The 25046-nt window shown below is 42.3% G+C and overlaps 1 protein-coding gene across 2 annotated transcripts; it reads right to left on the bottom strand.

Annotated features, from left to right (window-relative positions):
• Positions 1-25046, bottom strand: IPP (intracisternal A particle-promoted polypeptide). Of its 2 annotated transcripts, XM_067567809.1 has the most exons (9): positions 16259-16542; positions 15760-16101; positions 13527-13958; positions 13024-13179; positions 11403-11570; positions 7554-7691; positions 4632-4754; positions 3178-3398; positions 1-870 (listed from the first exon to the last, which is right to left on the bottom strand). In XM_067567809.1, the coding sequence occupies exons 2-9, from the start codon at positions 16049-16051 to the stop codon at positions 646-648; spliced, it is 1755 nt and encodes a 584-aa protein (XP_067423910.1). In that variant the 5' UTR covers positions 16052-16101; positions 16259-16542; the 3' UTR covers positions 1-645. The 2 variants fall into 2 exon arrangements, with proteins under 2 accessions (XP_067423910.1, XP_067423909.1); XM_067567808.1 differs by lacking the exons at positions 15760-16101; positions 16259-16542 and adding an exon at positions 24609-25046.

Genomic DNA, 25046 nt, shown 5'->3' with positions numbered 1-25046 from the left:
TTCACCTCCAGTTAATTTCTAGGGTGCATGCCCAGCAGCTGAAGAGAACCTCAAGAGAGAGAAGGCTGCAAGTGGAACTATAAATCTTCTCTATTAGCCTCACCTGGCACATTCTCTGCCAGCAAAAGACAACTCATGCTAAGAAAACAGCCAAGCTGCTCTTTACTTGAGATAAAGCGCTAGCTCCCTAGAGGAGCCTCCCTCTAGGTTTTAAGTCCAGCTAATGGCATTAGCTTTGTTCCATCAAGGGAACACGGAGGAGTGCAAGTACCTCACCGATGTCATCCCAGCACACGCAGGAAAGATCATCTCTCAGATGAGGTCCAATTTGCCAAATAGTCCCCAGTTGTTTCACATTCAATTAACTTAATCTAGTCATGAAAAGCATTTCTGCTCTCAACAGAAGGTACTTCATCAAACAGACTTTGGATTGGCCAGTTGTCATTTTAGGGCAAAAATTCATTCCCTTTTGCTCAGGATATGCCCTACAAATCTACTTGAGATCTGCTCCTCCACCAACTCCACACAAGAGCCAAGTGGTGGAAGAGGGTCCTGGCCAAAGAAGCATGAAACCTCATTGTCTGTAGAAAGCCAGATGCTCATCCTTCCCCTGCTAGTCTACCTCGCATTCTTTGAAGAGCTATTTCATAACACAGCCACACCTCCTTCGCAGCGGCTGGTGATCATGTTTGCTATTTCAGTCCATGTGTCCATATGAGGGTTATAAACTTCAACAGAGTCCGAGGTCACTGGGGCAGCGAAATCATGACTGGAAGCTCGGCCTCCCGAGGCGTAAAGAAGTCCATTCACAGCCACAACACATACCCCAGCTCTGGGTACCTTCATTGGTTCAACTTCAACCCATTTCTCCTAATGAGGGAAAAATTGTTTTTAATACACACACACATATGTATACACACACACACACACGTGTGTGCACGCTTTTTTTAAAAAAAATCAGCAAATAGGCTTAATTATATGAAAACGTTTAGGCATAAATACCCCTTCCCCCACTACTTCCCAAGAGACTAATTCTAAATTTACTAGACTGAAATGTCTAACGTCCCCCAAATGACCACTAAGTTACTGTAATCATGTTTGAATCTGCTAACAGCAACAACTAGTACTGCATGTGGTACCTTCCACCCTGAAAGATCCCTGCAAACATGGTCTTGATCCTGCAAACTCTTATTTATTCTTATAAGCAGTCCCATTGATGTAAGGTTTTGTGAGGACAGACCATATATGTACTCCTCCGGGGTAGAGCAAAACCGCTGCACAGCATTGCACAGGAACAGTACACAATAATTTGAGACAAGAAGTGAAGAAAACTACATTCTTATTACAAATTAAGGGGACTGCAGGGAGACAAAATGTAAACACCGCAAGTAAGATTTCAGAGGACACCAGGGCTGAAAACGCTACTCTTACGAAAAGTGCCACAGAAATCTACAGAGCCACAGTGGCCAGAACGTAAGTCAGAACCTACAGATAGCACAGAGATTTCTAACACCATTTTGGGACACTGGTTCGGTATTGATTTGGAGGGAAGAACACCAACAGCAGCACTTCAGAGGTGGTTTTATGGTAAATTCCATGGTAACTAAAACTAGTCTAGTATCCGGAGTAAAATATTGAACAATCTATAGTAGAACTGCTCTTCCACATCCCCCAGGGTATTTAGTAGATACAATCTGTTTATTGTTACTGTGCTGGTTAGCTTCTAGTTACCCAGAAGAACGCACACGTTTTTCAAAAACTACAGGATTAAGGTTAGATAGTGATATACTCAATAGATCAGCAAGAATAAGGACACCATCTTTATGGCCCCTGAAGTGTAGTTTCCATCCAGATTATTGACTGGGTGTAAATAGGAAAGGGAGCTTGTTTTAAAATGTTTATCTCATCAACTTAAGTTACATTCTCCCCAGGTACACAATGTCCAAGGTGACAACACATCCTACTGCTATAGAGAATAAAAAAATTATAGGGGAATAGGCAAAAAGCCTACAAACAGTGGAAGATGGGAGGGTTAAGTAGGGAAAGGTTGGAGATCAGAACACGTAGGGATGAAGTGAGAAAGGCCAGAAGTCAGGTAGAGTTAGACCTTGCAAAGGGAATGAAAGCCAATAGTAAAAGTTTCTATTAGCCATATAAATAAGAAAACCAAGAAAGAAGAGGTGGGACTGCAAAGCACTGAGGATGGGGTAGATGTTAAGGATAATCTAGGCATGGCCGAATATCTAAACAAATACTTTGCCTCCGTTTTTAATGAGGCTAATGATGAGCTTGGGGATAGGGTGACTAATGGGAATGAGGATATTGAGGTACAAACTACCACATTCGGGGTAGACGCCAAACTTGAACAGTTTAACGGGACTAAATCGGGGGACATGGATAATCTCCATCCAAGAACATTAAAGGAACTGGCACATGAAATTGCAAGCCTATTAGCAAGGATTTTTAATGAATCTGTAAACACAAGAACTAATGCATGTAAACTGGCCATCAGGAAGTTTAGACTTGAAATTAGATGAACGTTTCTATAACCATCACAGGAGTGAAGTTCTGGAATAGCCTTCCAAGGGGAGCAAGGGGGCAAAAAACCTAGCTAGCTTTAAGACTGAGCTTGATAAGTTTATGGAGGGGATGGTATGATGAGACAGCCTAATTTGGCAATTAGCTGATCTTTGACTACTAGAGGTAAATATGCCCAGTGGCCTGTGATGGGATGTTAGATGGGGTTTCTGAGTTACTACGGAGAATTCTTTCTTGGGTGTCTGGCTAGTGAGTCTTGCCCACATGCTCAGGCTTTAGCTGATCACTATATTTGGAGTCAGGAAGGAATGTTCCCCCAGGACAGATTGGCAGAGGCCCTGGGTTTTTTTTGCCTTCCTCTGCAGCATGGGGCATGGGTCACTTGCTGGTGGATTCTCTGTACCTTGAAGTCTTTAAACCATGGTTTGAGGACTTCAATAACTCATAGGTTAGGGGTCTATTACAGGAGTGGGTGGGTGAGGTTCTGTGGCCTGCGTTGTGCCAGGCGGTCAGACTAGATGATCATATTGGTCCCTTCTGACCTTAAAATCTATGAACCTATATTAGTATCTTTATACAGCTAATAAATAAAGTTATAGTCTGCATTTCTGAAAGAGATTCGTAGGGACTCTATCGTACCTCTTCGAAGGAGTATCTCTCTACAGTAGGGAGTGCATCTTGTGTCTCATTCCATCCTCCCACAGAATAGATACAATCATTGAGGGCAGCTACTCCAAGATACGCCCTTCGGGTGCCCATTGGAGGAAGCGCAGACCAACGTTTGGATACTGGATCATAGACTTCGACAGAACGTAGCTCTACTCCTTCATTGCTGATGCCCCCAATGACATAAATTAAACCTGGAGAGAGAGAGGTTTTTCCTATTACATCTATGCTTCGGCAGAGCAGACACCAAAGAAAATAAGCTGAATTGTATATCACACAATACTAATTTGACCCTTCATTAAAATTACTTGAGAATGGAAACCAACATCTTCTATTGGCCCAGAAATTACATATACAAACCACAAGGTCCTCAAGTGAGTAATTCTGGGTATGTCTACACTGCAACATAAAAAGACATGACAAAAAGAACACACCACAGCAGCAAGTCTCAGAGCTCAGATAAGCTGACTTAGGCCCATGCTACAAAGAGCAGTGTAGCCATTTAGGCTTGGGTTGGCGACTGGGCTCTGAGACCCTCCCTCCTCTCCGGGTTTCAGAACCCGGGCTCCAGTCCGAGCCCAAACATCTACACTGCTGTCAGCCGGAGGCAGTCAACCTGGGCTCTGAGACTTGTTGCCGTGGTTTATTGCTGGTTTTTTGCAGAGTAGATGTACTCTAACAGACATGACTATTACTAGACCTTTGGTATGTCTACACGGCAACAACACATCTACAGTTGGGCCATGTCAGTTGACTTGGGCTCACGGGGCTATACAATTGCAGTGTAGACATTCAGGCTTGGGCTGGAGCTGTGAGGACCCTGGGAGGCTGGAGGGTCCCAGAGCTTAGACTTCAGTCCCAGCATTTACACTTCAATTTTATAACCTTACAGCTCATGTCCTGTGAGCCTGAGTCAGCTGAGACGAGCCAGCCACGTGCATTTTATTGCACTGTAGATATACCTTAAGGTAACTGAGGAACAGCAGGTAACGACTTGTTCTTGATCAATATTTGCATTCAGGTCTCACATTCATACAAGGTAAGTCTTTGGACATCTGTCTTTTGAGACAGTCATACTGGCTGAACTTCCTGTTCACAACCACAGGAAAACTGTTTTCAAGGGGAACTGATAGGGCAGGGAAGAATTTTCTAAGCTGGTTTATTAAATCTTGGTTTTATATTTATGTTAGAAGAGTGAAAACCTTTAGGATCAAGTTCCACAGAAATAAAACATATCAGAGAAGGGGAAATGGCAGAAGGGAGGAGAAACACAGATATACTCAGAGCTGAAAACACAGAACTCAGGAAGTCTTGCAAAGTTACAAGGCAGACACAGGTAGGAATCCCTGATTGAAATCGAACGCTTCAAATTCCCTGAACTATGGGTCATTACTCATGTGGGAAAGCCATAGCCCCAAAACACTCACCTTGCATTTCACAACACCCAAAATAATAGCGAGGAACAGCCATACTTCCCACCACCTCCCAGCTATTTAATTCGGGATCAAATCTTTCAATTGTGTTGCCAATCTCTGCTCCAACCCAGCCTCCTGCAAAAAGGAAATAAAGATAAAGTTTGATGACACAGAACTGCAGGTCAATTTTTTTTTTTTTTTAAATTAATACATGAATATGTTCACTTTTACCAGTAACTTATGAGATCAACAGACTGCATGTTTGTGTACAAGGGAAATATGAATGCTTACACTATGACAAAACCATCTGGTTTAAATAACCAGTTACTTACAAGAGATTCAGAGTCCAAATAGCACAATCAAAGATAATTATGGAAGGAAATACCTTAGTGTGATTCAATAATAGCATGTGTAGAATAGAGAGAAAACAATTATGACTAGCAAGTCTTAAGTTTCAGGGCAGGAGGTGATCACCAGCTAGGTCCAGGAAAAACAATTTCCTCAATATTATTAGTACTGAATAATTATAGGTACAATGGCATACATGAAAATCTGAAATTGGCCACTTCTAGAGACAGGATATTGGACTTGATAAGGTATTGGTCTGTTTTGTTCTAGCAACTAAGATGGTCCCATTACTTTCACTCTAAATCTCTTACTTTCCAACTTGTATACGGTACTAGTATATTAGATTTTGGTTACACTTCAGCATTTGGTTTTAAAAAACTTTCAGACGTCTAATTTGTGAAGCAGCATTTAGAAGATAGTGATATGGATGACATACACACAGCTATTAGTTACTTTTTGACACACAAATGACAGTGTGTCAGATTTTCCTTTTGCTTATTGTTTAAACAATTAAAAGTCCAAATAAAGCATAATTAAGGATCTGCCCTCCCACCCCCCTCATTTCTTCGTATAATAGTCTATTTTACAGGGAAATGTTACTTTAAAAGCTTAAGTGACTTGGGAGAATCTTGTAAGATTCTAGGGAAAAATCTTGCAACTTTGTCAAGTTACTGAAATAGGATTCTTTTGGGGTTCTTCTGTTCAGTAAGGGGGGTGGAAAATTACACATACTGGATATTTACTTTTGTTATGTGCAAATACTAAATAGCACCAGAGGTGAGTGTTGTTTTACAGAAAGGATAACTACACAGTCCCTGCTCAGAGAAGTTTATACTCTAGGGCCCTTATCCTGCAATAGTCTGGACAGGACTGCTGCATCTACACAGAACCCTGATTACTTCAATAGGGCTTCAAGCAAGCACAGTAACATGCTTGTGTGCTTTCAGTTGTGGGATTGCAGCACAGTAAGATCTATGTCAAGACTCAGAGAAAGATAACATCAGAAGAAAGAGAAAGATAACATCAGGCAGGTGCTCACAAGGTTGTGAAGCAGTTTGTTTTTGCAAGACACATATGATATTAACTCCTTATTTTAAAATAAGGTGCATTTTATTAGGCTGAGATAACAGCAAAGGTCGGTTTAATTGAAAGCTTTTGAGAATTATGTATTTAGGTTCTTGCAACAATTTAGTTGAGTGAGCCTGCTTGTTAAGAGCATATGGACTTCTCGGTTCTAGTCTCAGCTCTGCAACCGAACTTGTTGGACAAGTCACTTAACCACCCTTTGCCGCTGTTTCCCTATCCATATAATACATTCATCACAGAGAGCCATGAGGGTTAATGTCTGATAAAACATAGTTTCTCAACCTGTGGTACGCGTACCCCTGGGGGTATGTGAGATACAGGCAGGGGTACCTGGGGAAAAACAGTGTGAAGGGGATGCGGGCGGTAGCTGCCAACTTCTGGGGAAGGCGGGTGGCAGCCCCCCGCTTCCCGCCTGGTTGCAGATCTGAGGTGGGAACCTGGCGGCAGCCTCCTGCATCTCGCAAGCTGAACTCGCAGCTGGGTGGCAGCCACCTGCTCCCTGGCTCCAAGCTGAGGGACAGCCTCCAGCGCCCTGGCTTGAAGATGAGCAGCAGCCGTCTGCCTACATCCCTGGGTCCCAGCCGCTGCGGAAGCCTCCTCTGCCCCAGCTCGGATCGGGTGGCAGTTGCCCACCTCCCAGACTGGCAGCCAGCCGCCTGCAACTTGACCAGGTGGCAACCCCTTCCCTGGCGCAAAACCCCAGTGCCCAGAAAACTTGTCAATTTCACTGCTCTAACACCCCAGATTTCACCAGTCACCCTCTTTTCCTGTCTCTCTCTCGCTCTCCTTCCCTGTCTCTCTCACCCCTTCCTCCTCTCAAATCTATGGCAAAAAATTTGGTGCAGCGCTTTACATTCCCCAATATTGGCATGCTGCTCAAAGCCTCCTAGCTTCGGCCAATATCACCTCTAGCCCAGGTACATACCTGAGTTGTGCACCTCTGGTATAAAGGTGGTAACCCTACCCACACTAGATCTGACATCTGTCACATCACGGCCTTATATACTCAGCCCTTTTTCCAACATATGGGTCACATTAGTTGGTAAATATAGAATCCCGTGGAAAATTGGGTGTTGGGGTACTTATTAAAGTTTTCAGAAGTTAGGGGGTACTTGCTACTTAAAAGGTTGAGAAACACTGCGATAAAACATGGAGATTCTCAGATATAGGTATTACAGAAGTAGAGAGTCTGACTGGGTATTTTGGCATATTCTTTTTAAAAGAAAAATCAGACTAACTTGCACACACATATTTTGGTTTGCATGGCATGGAGTCATTCTGAATATCCTTGTTATTCCATTGCCTGGCTAAAATGCTTCACTTGGAAATGATGGCATCTTCCCTATGTGCACCCACATAAACACCCATCAGCTACAAGTAACAGCTGACTTTCAAATCTCAGAATTACAGGATTTTAATATTTAAAATCCCCAAACTGATTTGATCAGATGAACTAATGGCTTTAAAACCAGCTTTACCTACAGGAAACTGTATAATTACCGAAAGCATAGATAGCACCATAACATGCACACACTCCAAGTCCACACCGAGGATGGTTCATGGAAGCCACAGTTGTCCACTGCTTTATAATAGGATCGTAGCATTCAGTACAGTCAAAGATCATTGAATCCTTTTCTCCTTGGTAGAAAAAAAGGCAGAAACAGATGATTTAGAATATTCTGCAATTCAGATACACAAGCACTGTCCAGCTCCTGCCACAGGAACAGCATCTCACACCTAGTATCTGAATCAAGGCCATTGCTCTCACCTTGCCAAAGTGCAAAAGCAACAAAAATATTGTCTACTCCAGAAAACTGAATTATCACTGAAAATGGTTTTCAGCAAAGGTTGCCCGAAACAGCTGAGAGAGTGAAACACTGCAGCATTGTGCTTCTGCATGAAATACTGCACTCTACAGTGCTATTGCTAACAATGGGAGGAAAATTTAGGTTGTTTTTTTAAAGACTATAACATTTAACTTATAGTATATCTTTCATTTTCTTTTACTACATGTACACACTACTGTCATTTTAGACAGACTGAACTAATTTCCCACAACCTGGACACCACCAGCTGACAAAAGGAAACCTCTGTTTTTAACAGTGTAGTTTATATATACTAAGGTGACAATTGTATTAAATGTCCCATTTGGTCCCAGCGGTACCAGGGATCAGTAACAGGTTAAAAGACAGGAAACAAAGGATAGGAATACATGGTTGATTTTCACAATGGAAAGAGCTAAATAGCGGGGGTCCCCCAAGGATCAGTATTGGAACCAGTGCTGTTCACATTCATAAATGATCTGGAAAAGGGGGTGAACAGTGAGGCGGCAAAATTTGCAGATGACACAAAATTACTCAATATAGTTTAGTGCAGAGCTAACAGTGAAGAGTTACAAAGGGAGTTCACTAAATTGGGTGACTGGGCGACAAAATGGCAGATGAAATTCAAATGTTAAGTGCAAAGTAATGCACATTGGAAAACATAATCCCAACTATATATACAAAATGATGGGATCTAAATTAGCTGTTACCACTCAAGAAAGAGATCTTCGAGTCATCCTGAAAACATCTGCTCAGTGTTGCAGTAATCAAAAGTTGACAGAATGTCAGGCCCATTAGGAAAGGGATAAACAATAAAATAGAAAATATTATAATGACACCATGTAAATCCATGGTACACTCACACCTTGAATATTGCATGCAGTTCTGGATGATCCATCTCACAAAAGATATTAGAATTAAAAAGGTTCAGAGAAAGGCAACAAAATGATTAGGTGAGATGGGGCAGCTTCCATGAGGAGAGATTAAGAAGAGTGGGACTGTTCATCTTAGAAAAAAGAAGACTAAAGAATAGATGACCTCTTGAGGTCCTCTTCCAACCCTAATCTTCTATGATTCTAAGTAAAAGCTTGTAGTAATAAAGTAAAAATCTGATTTATGTTTAACGAAGTACCGCCACAATACAAGATGTTCCTGAAATATACTCAATGCATTCAGCATTCAGGACAAAATCACAATAATAGAGGACACTAACTTGAATGAAAGCCAAACTTTCAGTTAATTTCCACTTGTTCTTTTAAGAAAAAAGAAAATGAGAAAGATGAAAGGGTAGGTCCTCTACTGAGCAGAGAAAGAGAGCTAATAATTGATGACCTAAAAAATGATGAGGTGTTTAATGCCTTATGTGCTTTAGTTTACACTAAAAAGGTTAATGGTAACAAGATATACAGCACAATTAATATTAACAATAAGAGGGAAAGAATGCAAGCCAAAATAGAAAAAGACCTGGTTAAACAATATTTACCTAAGTTAGATGTATTCAAGTTGGCAGGGCCTGATGAAATTCATCCTAGGGTAGTTAAGGAACTAGCTGAAGCAATCACGGAACCATTAACAATTATATCTGAGAACTCATGGATGATGGGAGAGGTCAGAGGACTGGAGAAGGGCAAACATTGTACCTATCTTTAAAAAAGGGAATAGAGAGGACCTGGGAAATTATAGACCAGGCAGCCTAACTTTGATACCTGGAAAGATACTGGAACAAATTATTAATCAATCAATTTGTAAGGACCTGGGAGATAATAGGCTTATAAACAGCATGGATTTGCCAAGAAGCAAGCATGCAGAACCAACCTAATTTCCTTCTTTGACAGGGTTACTGGCCTAGTGGATAGTAGGGAAGCAATAGATGTGATATATTTTGATTTAAGTAAAGCTTTTGAGATAGCCACCCATGACATTCTCATAAGCAAACTAGGCAAATGTGTAGAGCCCTGCAAATCCACAGATATCTGCTTTATACTCATGGACCATTTTTGCAGATGAATTGGATGTGGATCTCAAAGGCAGGGAAACAGCTGTCTGCAGCTCATAGCCTTTGAGGCTGCTTCCCCACCTTGAAATCTGGGGATGGGGGCTTGCTGACCAGCTACCAATCAGCTGTTCAGTGGCCTCCTGTTCAGCGTGTCTCCTCCCCCACATTCTGTGGGGCCCTGCCGATCAGCTATTCAGCAGTTGCCTGGAGGGGCTCACCCCTGAACAGTTGATCAGCCACCACAGTTGGCCTCCAAACAGCTGACTGGGGACCCCAGGGCTGCGGGTTCAGATGCCATAGAAAAGATAGTAGACTGCAGATGGCAGGTCAGATATAAAGATTCTCGCAGATGTGGATCGGATGCAGGTTTGTATTTTTGTATCCGCACAGGGCTCTAGAAGTGTGGTCTACATGAAAATTACTGTAATATGAGTGCTCAACTAGTTGAAAGACCATACTAAAAGAGCAGTTATCAATGGTTCGCTGTCTCACTGGGAGAACATATCTAGAGGGGTCTCAAAGGGGTCAGTCCCAGGTCCAGCAATATTTTTTTCACTTGGATAATTAAGTGGGGAGTATCCTTACAAAATCAACCTGGGAGCAGTTACAAGCCCTACGGAGTACAGGCTTAGGATTCAAAACCATCTTGACAAACTAGAGAATTAGTCTCAGATCACAAGGTGAAATTCAATAAAAAAAAGTGCAAAGTACTACACTTCAGAAAGGAAAAATCAAATGCAGTTACAAAATAGGGAATAACTGGCTAGGGGGTAGTACTGCTGAAAAGGATCGGGAGGGCGCTATAGTGGACCACAAATTGAATACGAGTCAAGGTGATGTAGTTGCGAAAATGGCTAACATTATTCTTGGGTATATTAATAGGAGTGTCACATGTAAGACACAGAGGTAATTATCACACTCTGCTTGGCACTAATGAAGCCTCAGCTGGAGTAGTGTCCAATTCTGGGTACCACACTTGAAGAAAGATGTGGATAAACTGGACAGAGTCCAGAGGAGAATGACAAAAAATGGTAAAAGCTTTAGTAAAAACCCAAATTTATGAAGAAAGGTTAAAAAAACTGGGCATGTTTAATCTTGAGAAAAGAAAACAGAGGGGACCTATTAAGAGTCTTCAAATATGCTAAGAACTAATATAAAAAAGATAGTGATCAATTGTTCTCCATGTCCACTGACAGTAGGACAAGAAGCAACGGTCTTATCTGCAGCATGAGAGATTTAGGTTAGCCATTAGGAAAAAACTTTTAAACTATATATTCTAGAACAGGCGCCCCCGTCATTGGAGGTTTTTAAGAACAGGTTGGAAAAACCCCTCTCAGGAATTGTCTAGGTTTACTTGGTCCTACCTCAGCACATGGGACTGGACCTGATTACCTTATGAGGTCCCTTCCAGTCTTACACTTCCATCATTCTATTAAAATAATAGTGCTCAGGAACTTTACAAGGGCAAACACCCCCTCCCATCATCCAGTTGTAGGGTCCCAGAAGTAACATATTCCTTTTATCCTTCACCTCCAATAGCATAGACCATTCCTCCCACCACTGCCACTCCCAGCCCGCTACGAGCCTGGTGAAGTGAAGACACAGTGGTCCAGTAGTGACTGAAGGTGTCAAAACGTTCCACACAACTGAGAGCTCTGCTGTCGCTCCAGCGTCCCCCCTGCAGTCGAGTATATCCACCTAGGCAACAGATAGAAAGTACATTAAGTTAGCAGCTCGCCCTCTGCAAGGTCCTCGCCAATTCTAATGCAGTGGTTCAAGTTGTTACAAAAAGCCAAAATAGTAGTCAAAGATATTATAAAAGTGACTAACATCTTTCTTCAGCGCAGTCATACCTTTGCCAACGCTCATCAAATCAGACTGCTTCCTTCAGCAGGGAATTTCAGAAGCTATTCCAGCCGACAAATCAATATTGTTTTTACTGTTTGAAAAAAATAATTGGGGAAGCACCCTGTGGTCTAGTGAAGAGATTACTGAACTGGGACTCTGGAGACCTCGGTTCTATTCTTGGCCTGGCCACTGGCCTGACGAGTTGACCTTGGGCAAGTCACTTTCCCTCCATTTCCCCATCTGTAAAATGCGGGTGATGACACTGACCTCCTCTGTAAATTCAAATTATACTAATTATAATATTATAATATACTTATTATAATATTATATTATAAATTCAAATTATACTTATTATTCCAGGTGAACTGAATATTACAAACAGATTAAAACCTCAGGACTCATCACTATCCTCCACCAACACTGGATGATCTTATCTCTTTTGGGATTCCGAAAGTTTGTTGTAAGAGCTGGATACAAAGGCCTTCCAGAGCATTAGAAGCTGAAGCACCTTATTGTGCATCAATGGAAATTTTCTCTTCGATTCAGTTTACAAAGATCACCAGACTGGTACAAAAATGCTTATTTTAAAGGGGAAAAAGGGAGAAGAAACACAACACCCTTAGAAAAATATAAACAAATAGGGTGCAAGCTTTGTACGTATGTTCCATATATGAACAATGCATATTGGCTGCATTACTGCTCTGCACCTGAGGCAAGTGATTCCCGAGAGACTACAATATTGCATTCAGGAAAGATGAAATATGAATGTATTTGTATTTTGTAATGCGCTCCAGTTATTTACTAATGAACACATTATTCACAATTGTAGTCCCGCTAGAGTCACTGCATTAGATACACAACATTGCACTATTTTGGCAGCTACCTTTTGACTCAGAATTTAAAAGGTTTTTAATCTTCTCTGTCTTCTTTTCCTTTATGGCACTTTTCTGGTGAGGATCACGGCAGCAGCATGGACAGTAGAGAGGACCAGACCTCCTTTTCTTCTGCAACAGCTTCCAGCTCTTTCTGAGGATTCCCAGGCATACTCAGGACAGCCAGGAGATATAATCCCTTCAGAGTGTCCTGGGTCGGCCTCGGGGCCTCCTCCCCATGGGACGTGCCCGATATAGTTCCGAAGGAAGCCCTACCGGGGAGGCATCCTTATAAAGTGCCCAAACCACCTTAGCTGACTCTTCTCAAATCGGGAGGAGTAGTGGCTCTACTATGAGGCTCCAAGGATTTTAATGCAATATTAAATATCAAGTCACTGTTTTTAAAAAGGGTAAAGCAACGAGATTCTAACCTACTGCATAAAGGTACTTCCTGGCTTTTCTCCGGGGACGAACCTTAGATGTTTGCAGAAAATTGCTGATTTTGTTCTCTTTGGGAGATTTACAGACTTCACAATATTCTTTCAATAGGGTTTGCAGAGCCACCCGAAGGCTGAAATCTGGAACTCCTTGGAAAAAAAAAAAAAAAGAGATATGAAAGAAAAATAGTCACAATGAAAACTATAAACACCAGTAATTAACCAACCCTGGAGAAAAATATATACGTCAACTATTATTATCAGCACCTCTCTGCTTCTCAAATGACAAACTAAGACAGATCTCTGCAGGTTTTGCAAATTCTTGTCCAAAAGTTTCACACAGGCTTAGTTTTAAAATCAAAATATGAATATGTATTAAACAACTCAAATTCTGTAGTATAATAGTCAGTCATTACATTTTTAAATTAGAAAAAACAAAATCCAAGGACAAATACTCCATCCAAAAAACATCTGCATTTTCTCCATCTCTCAGTTACCTTCTATGTACTTTAAGAGTCTCTGAGGCGGTAACAGAGGGAATCGAACTGGATCCAGCACTTCCACTACATGTTTCTTTCTTTTTCCCAGATCCTTCAAAATCCACTGCATTGCAGCTGTGAAAACCTGGTACTCATCCTCTATACTAAGCTCCTCACTTCGCAAGATCTTAATAAGCTGCTCTTTTGTTAGTGCCAGGAACTCCTCACCACTCTGAACTTCCAGAAAGTGAGCATGAATGTAATTCTCTGTGAACTCCTGTAGATCATGGCAAGCAATTTGCTCAGAGAACTGGAAGAGTCCAATGCAGTTCAAGGGGTCAATCTGTCCCTTCAGAAATTCACAGCAAAGGTCCACAACTTCAGTCAGCTGGAGCATGTCTGCTGCTACTATCAGCTCCTGAACATTACTCTCACCAACATTCACTATTCCTGTGTGCAGAGAAAAACATGTGACAAACAGGCCATATTTCAGATGTTAGAAGAGCCTAAACAGTGTTAAACAGTAGTCTTTTCAATCTGAGTTATAAGTTCTGAACTAAACGTTCATTTGCCTCACAAAATTACTATCACCTCACCAGTGTAGTAAGGCATTTACAGGTATCTGAAAAGCAATTTCTCTGGAAATCACATACTTACACTACAATTGGTAAATACAAGTATGAGGGATAACCCAGAACTCCTATGAATCACAGACAAATTATTGTTGATTTTTTACTGCACGGCAATCCCAGTGACTCATCTACTGAAGACCATAACATAATTAAATAACTATGACCTACTGTCTTATGCTAGGTTATAGATGCATATACAATTTATCAGCAAAACACACAAAATATTCCCTGCTTGCACCCTTTCTTTTAGGCATTGATCCTGCAGAGGCTCTGCTTTAACTTGATTTCAATAGGAATATGCATGTGCTTGAAGTTAAGATACAGTAGGAGTGAGGGAAGATTAGGAAAATTGTTACTTAGTTTATTGCTATGTAAACTTGTCTACATGGGTAACTTGAAGGTTCTGAAATTTTTTTTTTTTTAAATAAAATATAAACAGAGATCAGCTAAAACTGAATGCCACTCAATCGAGCCCTAATGGTTATTTGATTATTTGAAGGCATCAATGCAAAGGTGGTTCTTGAGAAAGTAGAAAGAGGATGGTGGCCTTACAGGTCAGTTCAGGAGGGTGGTTCCAAGTCTAAGGAGTCTTATGGAAGAAAGTGTAAAGACAGTTGTGGAAGACACTGCCAAACTGACAGTCATTTGTGGGAAGGGCCAGTGTGTAGTGATATACACTTGCACATGTACACAGGATACAAATATTTGTGTGTCTGCGGATACTGGACTTTTAGTGATTAGTATGGATATTAATGAGATACAGTACACTTGATTTGTCGATTAATAAGGTTTAATGTGTCTAACGTTTTTATAAAAATATTAGTTAAATATAAAGTTTAAAATTAATTATATGTATTAAATTTGAAGAGCTAAGCAGTTATTTAGAAGGCTGTATATAGGAATGACTTTTTTAGGGGCCTTGCCAGGGAGCTAGTGGATCCTTTGGTCCAACCGGCAGCACTTCCTGCAGAATCAGGCGTTGATGGAGCGCACGCCTTTGTTTAAGTGGTGACTTTTAATATTTTATATACAATTTATATTATTTATTTATTATTATATATTTTATTATTTATATGGGGTTTTTATTTTTGAGTATATTTTATTTTTATTGTGATAATTGGGGTTATTAAAACACTTGGTGATAGGAGGGGAGCTAAGAAAATATGCCCCTTGGCAGTGAAAAAATGTAGCCACAGACGTTCAAGGATAAACTTGTTATTCCCCTCACCGTTATCTATGTGCAGTTGCAAGCATACGTTATGTATTTTATTTTATTGTGCTATAATATGTAAAAACTAAAACATGTATTACTGTCTCTCTCCTCACTATACAAGCACTGTATTACAGCAGAACAGAATCTTAGGAGATGGAGAAGACCTTTTAGGTCCTCTAGTTCTCCCCATGCCCGTACAGGACTGATTCCTATTGTACTGTTACAAATGTTTAGTCCAGCCTAGTTTTAAATGTGCTAAGGAATGGGACTTTCAGCACTGTACTGCAAGCCGCACAGGTCAGCAGCAATGTTAAGGGTCTGATCCAGTCAATAATTATCAGAGCACAAGGCGCTCTAAGTCAGCACTCCACTTTTAATTCAGAATAGTGAACAAACGTAAGTATACCCGTGTAAATAAAATCCAGGAGCATTTGAAAGATGTCAGCCTCCACTCCCAGGAGCCGTACTACATCCTTTGAAGACTCTTTCATCCCTCCAGAGAACAGAGCAGCAAAGTAGGGGCTGCTCGCAGCCAAGACCAGGCGATGGGCCTTAAATGCTTCTTCTCCAACCTGGAGCTGCACATCACAGAAGTTTTGCCCGCACCTCATCTTGTTGATCTGGGAGAGGATGAGACGGGCATGCTTGTCTGAGGAGAGAGGGCTGTCGCCAACTCTGGGACCAGCTGCACAAGCCATGATGATCACAGAGAAAACCGAGGGCTGCTGTCCATTGTGTCTCCAGGTTCCTGGGTAAGAGAATGAATAACTTAGGCGGCCTCATTCCGGGTGGGAGCCAACAGTCCCCATGATTCAGTCAGAGCGGCTGGTTGGTTTGTTTGAAATGAATGAAGGGACCTGGGAAGATGCAGCAGGGGGAAAGAGCCGAGCCTGGCGCGCACAAACCTTTGCCCCACACAGGGTCCCGCTAGAAACGTGCCAGCCGCCCACGGGACGCACCTTTGCGAAGAACCACGGCTGGCCACGGCCGCCCAGCTCCAGCCAGAGGAGACCCCCCCCCAGACCCGGCAGGTCACAGCCCGCCCCGCTACATCTGGCTCGCCCGGGCCGGATCTGCCTTCGGGGACCTGCGGGGGGGGGGGCCGCCGTGCCTGGGGGGGGTGGCCCCGCAAAGGCTGGAGCGGTGTGGGGGGCGGGGGACAGAGAGGGGGAAGGGCGGCGGCACAAGGGGGGCGGGGAGGACGTTAGGTCGGGCGGCTGTGGCGACTGGCGACGACCCTCACCGGTTCCTTTCCCGCTCAGCGCCGGAAGGAACCAGCACAACCCCTTCCGGCTTCCCAGCAGCCTCTGCGCGCCTCAGAGGGGAGGAGGAGGAGCCCCCGGCCGACGACGACGAGGAGGCGCGATGATCACGTGACTGGGGAGGGCGGGCCCAGGCGCTTGGGTATTACTGCGCACGCGCACCAACACGGCTGGGCGCGGAACCGCCGCGCGGCCTGCCGTTAGAGGACGGTGTGTGACGTTATAATCCTTTGGCCCCCTCCCTCCGCCCCGCCCCTCACCTCACTGACTTGGCTGCAGGCAGGGTCTGCTCAGGTGCGCTCTGGGCTTCACCCACTGCAGGGGGGAGGGGCAAAATCAGAGCCTGTCCCGCCCTGCTCCCCCCATATGGGGGAGGGGGGCTGCACCCCCCACCATTACCATGAGTCAAAAATGGTTCATGGCTCATGAGAGTGTAGGTATGGGAGGAGGGGTTGTGGGGTGTGTGTGTGTGGGGGAGGGCCGTGTCACAAGTTTGTACTGGACCCGAAAAAATGATGCTTAGGCTGCGCACTGGCTGAGGGGGGAGGGCACTGCACCCCCTAGAGCCGTGTTGGGGCACGGACAGAGGTCTGCCCTGGATTCAGAGGGGACGCTTCCCCCCCCTTCACTGGCCCAGAATGGCTCACTGCAGTGCACCCCCTTAGCCCCACAGCCCCTTGACAGTCGCCCTGTGGGCACCCCCCCCAGCTCAGACAGTGCTGGAATCCTGGGTTCTGTCCTGGTTGCTGGTCCCAGGGCAGCTGGATAGGAACTGGGCTCCACTGATAATCATCTAATGAGAGCGAGTGTAAATCAGTGAAGGAAGAAAACACCACCTCAGTCGCTTTATTTACGGTGGGACTGGTTGCAAGGCTGGCCCACTTGCTGTCGGAGCCAGCGTTTCCCCACACGTGGAGGGTTATCCCCATGTGTTTTTTTTTTTTTAATTAAAATGTCCCTTTAAAATTACAGTGAATGTTAACCTGAACCTTACTTTCTGTGTATTATTTTCCTCCTTTCACTTTGATTTCATTCATTTTTCATGCCTGACAAGGCTCAAAATACTCAGATTTAGAAGTGTGGATGTACTTTCTACCTCCCCCCAAAAAAATCTGGAAAGAAATTAATTATGTTCAGATATCCATAGGCATATACCATTTCTGCTAGTAAATTCATGTGCATAGATGCCTATGCACACTGCTATAAATCAATATACATTTTAAGCCACAATGATGATAATCCTGTGAGATGTATTCGCTTACTGATGCTTTGACATTTGATTACTCGGAAGCAGCCTGCAAGCAATGGGTTTAGAAATCTCTGAAATACCATGGATTAGTCACAGTCTGATGTGAGCTGTTAGATACTTGACCTGTGCTGGTTTTCACATCATAGTGCCAAATTTACAGCTCCAGGATAGGGTTGCTGAGGCTACGATTTTGTCACTGAAAGCTTGTTATGTTGGCAGCCATGATGTTTCTGTCTCCAGAGGGGGGCACTGCATCCACATATTTCTTCTTTATAATGAGATGGAGACCTGTATAGCATGCGGCCAACAATCTCATTTCCTCCTATGTGGCTGTTAAAACAAGCAGCACTTGAAATCATATTTCACTTGTTAACCATTGCGTGGAGGGGGAGGTCTTCCTGCTTTCTGATCAGTCAAACACCAGATGTTACAAGTCACAGCATTAAAGGAATGAAAACCTTCCTGTGTTTTGTTTTCCTTCAGTAGGTTAACATTTGCCTAATTAACTAGTTGAGTGCTGACTAACATACCAAGTGAGCGATGTAAATGGCACCTCCATTTTTATTAATAATTTGTATTATAGCATACAGGCACCACACTCATGGATCAAGACACTGTTGTGCTAGGTGCTATATAAACAAAGAATTAAGAGAGTCCCCGCCCTGAGGTCTAACAATCCAGTGCTGCTCCATGTGCCAGGCTGCCTAAGCCTATGCCCCCGAAGTGCTACTGTCCTACTGCCCATAGCACTCCAACAATGGAATAAAATTTACAACACAAGTTATATTTTTTTCTCTCAGTAGACTTCTGTATCAGTGTCAAAGCTGCAAGAAGCTTTCCATTTACCCTTGGTTTACTCTAGTAATCCATAAACTCCCATGTCTGGCCATACCTTCCTGGCTTAAGGCCTCTCTTTAGAGCCTTTTCAACTGCCTACCTGGGTTGCTACTGAGCTAAATGAAACACTCTTTTCCCCTGCCCTCAAATCCTGAAGGGGATGAGTTTGCGGCCTTCACAGTATGATGTTTTTAAACATTAAACAATGCAACAATTCTGAATAAATTTTTGTTTGTTTGTTTGCTTCAGTAATTGTATTTATACATGTTACAGGAAAATCTTCAGTAGATGAGATTTATTATAGTATATAAAGGCAGAGATTCTTTTTCATAATAGTTAAAAGACAAATATTTATTTTGAAACAGCATCTTTATTTCTGTGTCCACCAGGGAAACTTTGCTGTGAGGCTGCAGCTCCTCGAAAGGGACTATAACTTCAGGAGAAGGAATACATTGTTGTTCTGTACAGTTCACATGCTTAAAAAGAGCAGAACAGACTCCTCATTCCTTGTGAATAGTATACAGGTAACAGCTCTTGATTTTGGGAGCACTGAAGAATATTTCAGTACTGTGTACAGCAAACTTCACTCTAGTTTAGTGCTGAGTCTCTCAGCCGTACTATAGCAAGACATGATTTTTGTGTGATAGAAAATAAACAAAAAGTAAAATCTCCTTCAGTCCAAAGTAGACGCAAACATTAAAAGGATACTGTAGTTTGATCCATTCATTTAAATGGTCAGATTCTGATGATATATAGGGTATGGGGAAATCTGATGTACAGTAGTGTGATTGAGGTCAGAATAAGGGCCAAAATGTTTGGCAACTGATACCTTTTGATTTGAAGATTCTTGTGTTTAAGCCATATGCATGGATTATATCTAACCAGGCAACTTGTTTTAAAGTAAATATCCTGTATGCTGTTTGCCAAATACTAACCCGATAATTGTTTTCATTTTTCTCATTTCTCCTTTGGGAATAATCATCTTGTTGAGAACAACAGTGATCTAATGAGAGACTTAACTCAAGAGTTTGAACAATTAATTCATTGCAGCTGTGTAAGGGGGAAACCAGGCAAAGTCCACAGAGGGTTCTGTGCATTTCATAGTAAAAAGACAGAAGGGGAGGTGATATTGGGACACAGTTAAGATTCAGAGATTAACCAAGCTATGTAGCAGAGATAGAGATCCCTTTGGGTGTTAACTGTGTTCTCATAAGAACAGCCATACTGGGTCAGACCAATGGTCCATCTAGCCCAGGATCCTGTCTTCCGACAGTGGCCAATGTCAGGTGCTTCAGAGGGAATGAACAGAAGAGGCAATCATCAAGTGATTCATGCCATCGCCCATTCCCAGATTCTGGCAAACAGCAATCCTTGTCCATCCTGGCTAATAGGCATTGATGGACCTATTGTCCATGAATTTATCTAGCTCTTTTTTGAAGCCCGTTATCGTCTTGGCCCTCACAACATCCTCTGGCAAGGAGTTCCACTGGTTGACTGTTTGTTGTATGAAGAAATACTTCCTTTTGTTAGTTTTAAACCTGCTGCTTATTAATTTAATTTGATGACCCCTAGTTCTTATGTTATGAGAAGGAGTAAAGAACACTTCCTTTTTTACTTTCTCCACACCAGTCATGATTTTATAGGCCTCTGTCGTATCCCCCCTTAGTCGTCTCTTTTCCAAGCTGAAAAGTCCCAGTCTTATTAATCTCTTCTTATATGGAAACTTTTCTATACCCCTAATCATTTTAATTCCCCTTTTCTGTAAGTCCAGGCTCCCATGCAGGCAGGGTGTCTCCAGGCCCATCTGCAAAGGCAGTGGTTTGGAGCAAGCCAGATGCATCCGTTTCCCTCGCTGTCTTGGCCCAATTGAACTGGAGGTCCCCCTGCCTTTTTTACTTCCTGTCTCACCCACCCACTTCCAAGGGGAGGGGTGAGGTTGGTCTGGCTCTGCCCACTTGGGTAGGGAGGGTGTCTCTTTCCCCTCTGGCTCGGAGGGAGGCCACACCGCATCATTATACCCCCTTAGTCATCTCTTTTCCAAGCTGAAAAGTCTCAGTCTTATTAATCTCTCCTCATATGGAAGCTTTCCCTAATCATTTTTGTTGCCCTTTTCTGTACCTTTTCCAATTCAGATACATCTTTTTTGAGATGGGGTGACCAGATCTGCATGCATATTCAGGATGTGGGCATACCAGGGATTTATAAAGAGGAAATATGATATTTTCTGTCTTATTATCTATTCCAGTCCTAATGATTCATAACATTCTGTTAGCTTTTTTGGCTGCTGCTGCACATTAAGTGGATGTTTTCAGAGAACTATCCACAATGACTCCAAGATCTCTCCAAGAGTGGTAACAGCTAATTTAGACCCCATCGTTTTATGTGTATAGTTGGGATTATGTTTTCCAGTGTGCATTACTTACATTTATCAACATTGAATTTCAACTGCCATTTTGTTGCCCAGTCACTCTGTTTTGTAATATCCCTTTGTAACTCTTTGCAGTCTGCTTTGGATTTAACTATCTTCAGTAGTTACGTATCATCTGCAAGTTTTGCCATCTCCCTGTGAACCCCTTTTTCCCGATCATTTATGAATATGTTGAACAGCACTGGTCCCAGTCCAGATACCTGGGGGACACCACTATTGCTCTGCTTCGGACTAAATCAAGAATTGCCTGTACTCTTTTGGGTTCCAGGACTAGCTGCTCCAAGAAACAGTCATTTTAGATATCCAGAAGTTTTATCTCTGCATCTCATCCTGAGGTGACATGTACCCAGTCAAGATGGGGATAGTTGAAATCCCACATTATTATTGTGTTTTTTATTTTTATAGCCTCTCTTATCTCCCTGAGTATTTCACAGTCACTATCACCATACTGGTCAGGTGGTTGGTAGTATATCCCTACTGCTATATTCTTAGTATTCAAGCATGGAATTATTTCCATAAAGATTATATGGTATATTTTGGTTCATTTACGATTTTTACTTCATTTGGCTCTATGCTTTCTTTCACATATAGTGCCATTCCCCCACCAATATGACCTATTCTGTCCTTCTGATATGTTTTGTACCCTGGTATTACTGTGTCCCATTGATTATCCTCATTCCACTAAGTTTCTGTAATACCTATTACATCAATAGCCTCATTTAATACAAGGCACTGAAGTTCACCCATCTTAGTATTTAGCCTTCCAGCATTTGTATATAAGCACTTAAAAATGGTCACTTTTTAGCTGTTTGCCATTATGTGATGTAATTGAATGGGACTCTTTTTCATTAGACTGTTTCTCATCAGATCCTATCCATATTTTATTCTCTTCCATCCTCTCCTCCTTACTAGGATATAGAGCATGTCCATTAATATATTCTCCCCTAATGGATGTCTCTGTCCAAACCACGTGCTCCTCCGCACCTGTTGGCTTTCCCTTGCCCTTAGTTTAAAAACTGCTTTCTCCCTTACTTTAACATCTGGTAGGCAGGGGCATCATATCAGAAAAATTCTGGTTGTGTGTGACACAGAGACCCCTTGGCAAAGGGGTTCCCTGTTCTTCACCAACAGCTCTCACCTAAGACCTAACAAATTGTCCACACCAAACACATAGGATATTTATCCATAAAGAGTCATATGGAAGGTGTCTACAGAAAATCATAACTTGTTAAGGTTCATAATCATTGTGAGATGTATGTACAGATAATATTTAAGGAATAGTGTATTTATATTGAAAGTTTGCTTTATGGACTTGGAGCAGAAATTGATCTCTGGAGGTAATGTGTCTCGATGATTACCCACTCAAGCGAGAGTGAGCTGTCTCCCCTTCCTAGTCTGCTGCAGACTTAATTTAATTACATTATTTAAATACATCACTAGTACCAAGCAGTTAAGCTATAGTTACCTCTTGGATCAGATCCTGTGCTTCACTTAGGACTAAATCAAGAATTGACTCCCTCTTGTGGGTTCCAGGACTAGCTGCTCCAAGAAGCCAACGTTTATGGCATCTAGACATTTTCTCTCTGCATCACGCCTGAGGTGACATTTACCTGGTCAATATGAGGATAGTTGAAATCACCCATTATTATTGCGTTTTCTGGGTTTGTAGCCTCCCTAACTTCCCTTAGCATTTCACAATCACTATCACTGTCCAGGTCAGAAGGTCTCTAGCATATTCCTTCTGCTGCAGAGGTAATGCAAGGTTCTATTGTCTACCCTTGCCACAGTCAATGGAAAAATGTCTGAGACAAAGACAAAGAATCAAAACCACTTGAAGGTAGAAAAGAAACTCTGCAATGAGGCTGGGATTCATCCTGCCCCTGAATAGAAACAAAGGTCTGTTTTCAGTATAACGGAGTGTAGGGAAAGGCAGTGTGGATCCATTCACTGAGGAAAATCCTTGGTAGAGAGGAGTGCTTTCATGAACGTTTGGATCCTGATTATTTATTGGGAAACCAGCCAGTTTTACAACAATTGGGGAAAAATCTATTTTATTAGATAGGAAAGGTGATGACTGATAAGGGTAGACCCAGTTTCATGTTTTATCATTTTGTTTTGTTTTGTAACCACTTGTTTCCACCACTGTCTCTTGATTCTAGTCAAATCTTTATTTTTTCTTAAATACAACTTTTTCTGTTTTGTTATAAGGGCTCACAAGTGTTGGGTGTTACAGGAATGGTGGTTAAGGTGAAATTGGTAAATTGGGGTACACTGCTCTGTTGGGGGCAGAGGATTTCGAATTCCTGTGAGGAGCCAGTGCAAGGAGCTAGGTATCACAAGGGAATGATTCAAAGGGATTCAAGGATAGGGGTGCACCTATTGTTAACATGCAAGACGAAGGAAGGGCTGCTGGCATAAGCCCAGAGGGGAGCGCTTGAGTGGCTGAAAGGCTCGCCTTGTCAGGGAGATGATACTCAGTTACCAGAAGCGAGACTCCCTCTCACAGGAGGCAGAGGGTAACAAGGTGACTCGCAGTCATGGGTACCCTGAGAACTATCACAGGGAGGCAGATCTGGGTCAGTATATAGAATATTCCCTGTTCCAAATAGCATCACGAACGAGAAAAACTAGCAATTATTGCTTTCCTAATGACTATGTCCAAATTCTGGGGAGGCAAACTGAGATCATGGGGGCAACTATTCCCCTTGACCTATAGCAAATTACACCCCATCTGGTAGGAATGTATTTCTGCAACTTTTACTTGGAGATGCCAGAGGGACAGCCTGGGGCCTAAGTTTATGGGTCTCCTTCTAAACCTCTGCTAATATTTATTTAATGTAGATGATTGATTTCACACGGAATACAGCATACACCATTTGCTTTGTTTATAAACTTTGAGATGTCGCATTAAATTAAATTTACTAAGTAATGTGTTATTATTTAAACTGAAAGTCTTCTGCCAACAGGAAAATTACTTCTGCTAGAGGGCAGCCACCTGTGAATTTAAATCCTGGCTTGGTAGGGTTTGACTGGGTTTCAAAATGCAATCCAAATCTTAATGCTTTTTGGACTTTTTATTTTAACCACACTTTGTAAAAATCACTGTTGTCCACGACAAGGTAGTAGAGCAAAGATGCAACAGGCATCTGAACCATTTAGCTAAGGTGACAATTTTAATGTGGAATGTAATCCCATATTGTGCAAAGATTTTGTGGGTGTATGTGAAGGGGAAACATGAAGCATAATTCAGCTGGAGATGGAAAAAGTGAAAGAAGGGTCAAGGATATCAGAGGGAGGAAAGAAATTAAAATGTGCATAAAGATGTTTCTATTCTACTTATTCTATCGTATTTAGTAATGTGCCAAGGTTGTGCACCTTCAGTGCACAGTTTGTACATTTGTTTCACTGAGGAGAGAATCAAACACTAGGATTGTGTGCCACACATGATTAGATAGAGTAAAAATATGCCTGATACTTACCACACTCCAGAAGGCTGCATTTATAGAATCGTAATTTCCAGAAGGAGCGCCTTTAGCATGTGGTACCTGTAGACATGGCACTGAAATGCAGAGTGGGATACGTCCCGACCTCCGTGAGTAAGTAGTAGTAGTAGTATGTCTGCAGGATAGCAGGCATCTGGGAATATTTGCTGCAGTAGCCGGGACATCTGGGCTCTGCCTATGTTGGAGCTTTTACAGAAAAAGCTTCATATTGACTCAAGTTTGAAAAACATTAACTTTTCAACTGAAAGGAATGTAGATGATCAATAATTTTCTCTGTTTCCTTATTAGGTTTATATGAGATCTTCTCCTTCATCATCAGTTTGCTTTGCCTCCTGCTTGACTCTGTCATATAGTCATAAACCCGTATGTAAGACTTCACAGTCTGAGATATGATTGTGATGTCATGTATTCAGC

This window comes from Emydura macquarii, unplaced genomic scaffold, assembly GCF_026122565.2.
Source record: "Emydura macquarii macquarii isolate MOO-44397 ecotype Brisbane River unplaced genomic scaffold, CSIRO-AGI_Emac_v2 contig_2805, whole genome shotgun sequence".
Taxonomy (NCBI): Eukaryota; Metazoa; Chordata; order Testudines; family Chelidae; genus Emydura; species Emydura macquarii.
Note: the sequence above shows the minus strand (reverse complement) of the source record. Positions and strands in the feature narration are given on the sequence as shown.